Below are 8,632 nucleotides of genomic sequence, written 5' to 3' on the forward strand. Positions count from 1 at the left end.
TATCTGTCAAATTTAGGCATCTCAAAATTATGAAGGAAAGATACCATGGATATGGATTTATCAAAGGGATAAGGACATATTCATTATTTATTATTGTAGATTTTGGATCTGTTGTACCAAGTTGTTTGTGGGTGTGAAAGTGGGTATGTTGATGGATTGGAACTTAGCTAATGCGTTTTAGTTTTGGGGAATATATGTGTTTGATGAAGTGATGAAGGATGGTTGACCTCAAATTTTGTTTGTTAAAGGGTTATTATTATGGGGGACATGTACATGCCTTTGTGAGATGAGGTTTTGGTTTTTTGGTATGTGGTTTTGGTTTTGTTGGGAGATGTATGAGGCATGTGAAGAATCTTGTAGATGTCTCATAGAATTTATGTGTTAGTATTTTGAAGGTTTTTCATGGGGATGGATGTAATTATAAGATTAGGTAAGTTGGCTTTTGGTAGGGGGTTTGTGAAATTCGTGATTTATATGATGATATTTGGGTTTTCATGGGAGGTATGAAGATGTGATTCAAGTTGGTAATTGGTATTATGACTTGTGATATGGTAGCTCGTTAACTTGTGGCAAGCTAGTTGGAGGTTGTGGTATGGAATTGTTAGTGGGTGGAGCTATAGAAGTATTTTGAATGGATATGTTAATAGCTATGATGATGTGGTGACTATGGGGTCTTAGACAAGGGTGGTGTTAGAATCAATGTTCTTCTTGGCACTTTGTTGTACTAACAATAGAAAATATCAATTAAGATTGGATGCAAGAAGGGAATCTATGAGTCTCATGGCTCTAGCATCTTATAGTTGTCTAGTGTTAGGTCTCAAATTTTCTCCTCTACAATAGGTTGAGCCTCTAGAGAAATTGGTGGTGTTGTTTCAAATCCACTTGCACTAGCATGTATAATTGCAAGAGCATCTCAAACTCAAGTTAAGTAGGGTTTAAGGTGGTGTTTGTGTTTAGGTCAACTTGGTGAGAGTCCATGAATTTTTTATGTTGATACCTAGTGGTAGAAAACAAGATTTCGAAGACCTTTGGTGAAGTTTGGATATTAATGTGATGATTTTTGAACTTCTTAAGATGTGATTAGACTTGGAAAAAGGTATAGGTTTTTTAGTGTTTGATTTTTGTACTTCGATTTATCTTGGCTAATACCAAAATGTTCAAAGAAAGTTAAGATATTGTGATAGTAAGTATTAGGATTGTGATATGTTGTATTTGAACTAGACTTGTGAGTCCCAACAAACAGATAGGGAGTAGAGTATACCAACTCAAGTATCCAAGTCTCCTAAGATGGTCTAGATTTACTAATGAGGAAGTAGTTCAATGTTCTAGACCAACAAGTTAGATGCACAAATCTGCTAATCAAATGCATGGAAGAACAAGTTTAAAAGAATGAAAAAAATTGTTGAAAAGTGCTACCAAATGACACATATATGCATATAAATGACTCAAGTATTGTGGTATAAATCAAACGCATAGAAAGATAATCAAAAGAATAGGTATGTGGATCTGGTGTGCAATGAAGTGGTATATTTGCAGATATGTGTAAGTCAATGATCCAACAACAAGTGAAAAACTAGGTTAACAATTCATATATGTAGGTCAATTGTTCAATGCATGTAGAAAATCAAGAAGGTTTATTAATGTCTTAAAAAAAATCTGGCAGTGAGTCTAGTCAAGACACTACATCAATGTATCAATTTTAGAAAGTTAGTCAAAATCATATGTAGGTAGATCAGATGTGCACTAATACAAATCAAAAGTGTTGTTTTGTAGATTAAAAGTGTGACATGACAGGTTATAAACATTGCTCTTGAAAGTAGAGGCCCCATAAGTTAACTCAAAAGAGAAATTTTATCAATGAAAAGTACATCAAGACGTTTTAGCAGCAGGTCTTTGGTAGCTCAAATGTGTGGAAAGATTTATTAGATGCATGTTTTAATAGTAAATTTGGCTATGGTCAGTCCAATTTGGAAAGAGATCATAAAAATCACCATTTGATAATTTTAGGTTAAAAAGATTGAATTAGCCTCATTGGTATTTTACAATAAAGATAGGTCAAGCACATTAACAACCAAAAAATGTTTAGGTGGGTGTTTCTCCACTAGTGTAGGACCAACCCATAATACTATAGGATTGTACATGTATGTTCTACCCTCAAGAGCCAATAGATATGTGTCTAGTGGCTCAAGGAATTAATTTTTGTCTTAATTTTGAGGGTTTTTGACATCTAAAATAATTTTTCTCTCTCTTTAGGACGGTACATGTTGAGTAATTTTAGTCATGATATTGTACTTTGCACTAGAATATTGAGACAATTGAAAGCTTTCAAGGCTTGTAAAAACAAGGTTCACAGTAGATAAATGTGAACTATGAATCTATCTACAAATGTCTTAGATCAAAAAGTTCTCTCCCTTTCTCTTCACCTCACAAGTCTAGATGGATTGAGGGTCTCAAAGTTTGATCAAACATAGGGTAAAAGTACAAAGTTGTGTCACACTTTTGGCCAACTTATCAATACAAGTGAATTTAAGTATTTCTACCTAAAAATAGTTTTTGGTCAAACATAAAGTCTACCTAAATTCATTCTAGCTAAGTTAGATATGAACCACAAATGTTTCCAATTAAAAGTCTATACTAAATGTATATTTTTATACCATTTTTGAATCAATTACCAAAAAAAAAATTATTTGAAAAACTTGATGGTTCAACAACTATTTTTATAAACAATATTTTATTAAAATATAAAAAATATTCTTATATAAATATTAATTTTCTAAAATATATATTTTGTTAAGTTTTATTAATTTCATATTTTATATTTTATTTCTATTAAAAATAGATCATCAAAATTAAATTATAAAATTTATTTTTTTGTCAAGGAAAAAATACTAGTTTATTAACCTGTAAACCTATTGTTTTTCTTTGGTGAGATGAGTTAATAGTCCAACTAAGTCCATGATATACGTCTGCAAGGAAAGCATTACGGGCAAAATAACCAAAGCAAAAATATTAAATAAGACTTTGCAAACTCCCAATCAAGAGCTGCTTCACCAAAAAAAATGACAAGTTTTCCTTGGCTTTCCTTGCCGACCTCAGTGAAAAAGATATGAGAATCTTCTTCATAATTAAATAATAATAATCAGAATAAAGTTTTTGAATTTTTATTTAAATGATACAGATAAGAAAGGTAGTGTTATTAATGTCATTGTAAAATTAGAAATGTAATAATAAATTTTTGTATTATTTGCGATACTAGATTTCATTAGACTTCCAACAAAATATTTGAAGGTATAATTGATAATACAAGTTCCAACAATACTAAAAGAGGGGTAAAAATTTATTGAAATCCAAAGAGAACAGTACAACAAAAGGGACAACAGAAAATACAAAGAGCTCTAATGAGCCTTATCCCGAGCAACAAGTTGATCCAATTCGTGAGACAATTCAAGGGGAAGATGCCTCTGATCCGTAATATTCCAATCCTGTATATACTCTGACGCCCACTTAGCCAAACAGTCGGCCACACCATTCCATTCATGAGAGATATGGGAAAAAATGACAGAGTCAAGGGTCCAACATAAGTGATCTGTTTAATAACCAGAGCCAAATGCCAATCAACATCGGCCAGCTTTTTTTAATTCAATAAATTGACAACCACCTGCGAGTCTGTATACAAATTCCAACAATACAATTATTTGTGTAAGTTTTTAATTTTTCCACGGCTTTATATTCTCATTATGCACATGCATCTTCCAAATTAGTTATAATTTACATGATCAAATTCAAAAATTATCACACATCAATATTATAAATTGTGAAAATTTTTAATCTTTGAAAAAAGCTTTCATTATTCCAAAAAGATTGGCAGTCAGAATCAAAAGAGATAGGTTATGTATATCAAGAAAATTGTAAAGCTTTTAAATATCAAAAGAATATTGTTAGAAAGTAATATCGTTGATTGACATAAAGTTTTTACAATTTATCTAGATTGGATAAGATTTGATCAATAATTGACATAAGTTTTTCACAATTCATTTAGATTGAATAAGAATTGATTGTTAAGAAATAATATTCTTGATAAACATGAATTTTTCACAGTTCAGATAAAATTTGATTGTTAAGAAGTAATATTCTTGATTGACCTAATTTTTTTTTGGATTATCTAGATTGAATAAAATTTGTTTCTGAATTCAACTGTTTCGATCCAAATACAATACACAGGATTCTGAACCCACCAAAGATTAATCTTGGGTTATATCCCCTCTCTCTACCACTAAATTCCGAGGGATTCCACAGAATATCTTCTTTGAGCATGTACGTGCATATGCAGAATTTTCAATAGAAAATCATTATCTTTTAAGTTTACTTTTGTTCATGAGATTTTTTGTGCAATTGTAACAAAACCCATGTACACAAATGCATTGTAAAACCAGAAATCTAGTCTGTAAATTATGCACAGCAACAGAGAGTAGCAGTGAAGCAAAATAGTACACTTTACATATGTTTAGAATCACAAGGAAGTTGTGGGTCATGGGGTTTTGTTAGCCTTGGCTTCTTCAACAACAAGTTCAGTCATTTCTTCTTCTTCCTGAGGCGTTGCAGGGTGCTCCTCTGGTATTTTGCTTGTTTGTGATTTGGATTCCTTATATTCTCCATACAAATAGGATGCAAATCCCCACAAAGACAAACCCAGAGCCATGCCCTTCTCCCCACTGAACTTCTCATGGTAAAAGATCACTGCAAGCACCTCTGTAACAGGGATAAAGACAGCAATCAAAACACCACTCAACAGAGAAGTACTCACAAAGATGACACCAAACACCCCAATGAAGAAGAGCTGCCAGCAGATTGCATTCCAGACCAACATCATGTAATATATGAACTCCCCCACATCAGATGCCCTTGCCTCTCTTCCAATAGCAGGGAAATCCTTGTTCACAATCATACCCACTGTACAGAAAGCAGTGGCTGAAAAGGACATTATAAGCTGCATCTCCATAACCAGAGTGTATGTTATTCTGACTGTGGTCTTCTTATAGACAAACTCAATCAAAGGAAGAATGAATCCATAAAGAACAGCTGCAACAATGGTGACAGCAAACCCTAGCCAATATTGACCCTTAGTGACTCCCTCTGGCCTGTCACTACTGGTGTGCAGGGCCAACATGCCTGAACCCAGGGTGAGCAAGACGACAGCATTGATTGAATATGCTGTAAACTTCTGCTTGACTAAGAAGTATGCAAAGACTGCATTGAAGCCAAGCTGAGAGGCAATCAACAGAGAGGAGGTGGAGACAGGGAGATAAGAAACCCCCCAAGCATAAAAGAAGTCATCTAGACCAGTGAGAATACCCAGTACAATGGATGCAAGGCAAAGCCTGGGAGTTACATGGGTACCTTCAGAGGACTGTTTATTGCGTGAAGAAAGCCAAATGGGTATAATGAGAAGAGGCCACCCTCCAGTTTCAAGCCAGGCAGAGAACCATATGCGACTGCCCCCATGGAGGAAATAGAAGCGAAGTAACAGGGGACCTGCTGTTGTGCCAATGCACAGAGCCCCACAGTTAAACACCAAGAGAAGCCATTGCCTTAAGCTTTTCTTGTTTGATTCCATTCCGGGCTCTTTCCAGATCTACCTTGGCCTACCTTACCCACATCATTTTATCTCAGCCTCCCTTGTTTATTTAAGGAGAATTTCAATCTCCCCTGTTTGCTTGGATGACTGTATTTTCCTCGTCAACAGAGAGGATAGAAAGAAACTTGTACCTATACGGCAACCATAAAGTTTGATCCTATTCTGAGTAAGAACTGCTACAGATAGATCTGTCGTTTTTTATTTGACCCTTCTAAAAACGTATATTATTTATACACCTGGCTCAATTGGCGGTGAGATGAACAGGACGGCTTTTTTATATATATTGTATCCTCTTGAATAATTACTATTATCTGAAAGGGTATTCATTCCATAGCAATATTAATCTTTTGGAAAGAATCGGCAAATCAAAAGTATTGGCAAAAAAAATCAATTTATAAAAAAATATAAAAAGTTGTAGAAAAACAAATCAAAAATTACTTTTTTTATATATTTAAGGGCATTTCTATAGCATAGAGATATTTGGAGCAAATAAAATAGAGATGGATCTTCGTGGAGGGATGCCCTACTTTTTAAGGCCTCTACTAATCTACCTCCAAGCAAAAGGCAATTTCTATAGTAACCTCCTAGTAGAAGGCAGCCTATAGTCCCCACCTACCCTGCATGCCGATCTGGAGGGTATGTATATTGCCATCCTACTTGAGGGTAGATTACCCATGAATTGTAGAAAAAAAAATTTCTTAGTTTATATTCATATCGCACAAAATATACCACAACAACGTATATATTAACTAGATAGTGACAGTTGTCAAAATGTCAATTATAATATAGTTTGTGACTTTATAGAGTCAACCTATAAACTAAGTACAAAGTTTGTGGTTTTTCTCTATGCATGTCTTTCATGTTATGAACATCCGTAGACTAGAATAGATGATTTTAAGAGATGACATACTATCTAGTTTGAGGCTTCATTTATTGATTTAGTGATATGTCAATTATAGAATAGCTAAGTTGCTAGTACGAGTACAGGTATGCGATCCCACTAACTAAGTGGGGGTTTGGGAGTGGAGACCTTAATGGGTTCGAGAAATAGCAATGATAAGTTGCATAAGGTTTTAGATGTGAGAAAAAACCCAATGATAGAAGAGGTGTGGGGAAATGTTCCATTTCCCCGAGGACCAGAAGTGGGGGTTCAAGGGCTATGTCCTCGAAAAGAAAAATTTAGAGAAAATGAGAAAAGAGAGAGTGAAGAGAGCAAAATGATCTTTGTATTGAGTGAAATGATAATTTTTAGAGGCATTTCAGAGTTTTTGGATGCAAAAAAAAGTCAAAATGATCAAAATTGGGAGACAAAAGGGAGATGCCAAGTAAAATAATATCTATAATTACAAACTTATGAGTTCTGCTATGAATATTATCACATACAAACATAAAAAAGAATCTCATAGGCTGTCAAAACCAATCTCCATTTTTAACTAAAAATATTCATATTAGGCTTTAATATAAACACTTGGGTTGTTATCTTGTTTTTTCGCGAAAAGAACATTTGAGTATTTTTTGGCCAATTGAAATAGAACCATAGAAAAATAATATGGCACAAAATAGTAAAACAAGGGGTCCTTCAGTTGAATAACCAAATCATAGAAAAATGCAACAAAGAAACAACATTGACAAAGATGAATACATTGAATTTTTGGCAATTGCGTCGCTAAAAAACCCTCTAATTTTCATCAATTCTCTGCTTTTCCGTGACCAAGAACACACTGCAAATGTCACACGACATCATTTATAAGACATTCGTAGGGGTTTTTCACTATTTTGAGGGTTTTTTATGGGTTTCACACCATTTTTAGGGTTTTTGATATTGCACGATTTTTGCAGTCAATTATACCTGTGATTTAATCACAATTTGAATGCAAAAAAATGTGAAAAATCATTGATCAATTTTTCTACAAATTTTTGGGGAAAAAATAGTGCCCTTGCCCCACTCATGGTTAATCTCAATCAGTCAACAATTTTTTCGTAAATTGATATTTTTTGGGGGAATAAATCAGTTGGCTCAAGGATTCAAGATTAATCGGGTTAATCGGGTATAATTGTGTTTTTTTGCAGACAATTGCTTCTTTGATTTGTTCTACCAAATTCATATGGGCACAATTTTAGCCTCGTTTCTTATGATTTTGGGGCCTTGCTATTTGGCATAGGAGCACGAGCATGATCCCAACCTCATCCCTTATGATTTCAAGGCCTTTCTATCTGATATGGGAGCATTTGATACTGGAGCATGAGCATGATTTTGCCTCATTTCTTATAATTTTCTGGATTTAGGGGTAACCATTTCACCAAATTCCCTCGAGTCACAAACCTAGCCTTATTCCTTATGATTTTGGGGTCTTACTATTTGATATAAGAGCACGAGTCTTAATTGAGGGGTATCCATTTTTTCAAATTTGTCTAGGACATGATCCCAACCTCATCTCTAATGATTTTAGGGCCTTGCGTTGAGTAATATTTGATCCTTGATGGACTCATTTAGAACCATTCAACTTCATCGTTAGATCAAGGATCCATTGACAAATTATAATTTCCTTGATTTTTAATTATGACATAATTTTCATATTTGGAAAAGTAGATATTTAGCTATTTTCTCTCATCAATTTACTTATCAAGAAGTGGAAATGCTACAATTTCACTGTGATGTTATGTTATAATTTTTTTTTGTGGTCATAGCTAGAGAAGAAGGCCACCTACAACAAGTTATTGGAAGAGATTAAATACTAGTTCGTTCAAATGCATGCTTATGATGTTCGATGAATCATGATCTATCTACTACTTTAGAATCTCTCCAAATTCCAAATGTAATGTTTGGACAACAGATGTACAGTTATTCCCATGTTGCCTTAAGCCATCTGGCTTCATGAGCTATTGTTGTATAGATCTCTTGTTGGTTGTAGCTATTAGTGTATGTTTTAGAGCCTTTTCAGAAGTTGTTGTTTATATTTGTTGTCTCTATTGTCAACAATATTGTTTCTAATCTAG

The 8,632-nt window shown here is 33.9% G+C and overlaps 1 protein-coding gene across 1 annotated transcript; it reads right to left on the minus strand.

The window, feature by feature from the left end:
* Positions 1-3,394: 3,394 nt before the first annotated feature.
* LOC131056097 (purine permease 3) lies at positions 3,395-5,829 on the minus strand. Its single transcript, XM_057990436.2, has 2 exons — positions 4,499-5,829; positions 3,395-3,666 (listed from the first exon to the last, which is right to left on the minus strand). The coding sequence occupies exon 1, from the start codon at positions 5,612-5,614 to the stop codon at positions 4,529-4,531; it is 1,086 nt and encodes a 361-aa protein (XP_057846419.1). The 5' UTR covers positions 5,615-5,829; the 3' UTR covers positions 3,395-3,666; positions 4,499-4,528.
* Positions 5,830-8,632: the final 2,803 nt, after the last annotated feature.

This window comes from Cryptomeria japonica, chromosome 2 (assembly GCF_030272615.1).
Source record: "Cryptomeria japonica chromosome 2, Sugi_1.0, whole genome shotgun sequence".
Lineage (NCBI taxonomy): Eukaryota > Viridiplantae > Streptophyta > Pinopsida > Cupressales > Cupressaceae > Cryptomeria > Cryptomeria japonica.

Bases quoted from the DNA above. Each gene is read 5' to 3' on its own strand.
- LOC131056097 (XM_057990436.2), bottom strand. From the start codon at position 5,614: ATGGAATCAAACAAGAAAAGCTTAAGGCAATGGCTTCTCTTGGTGTTT.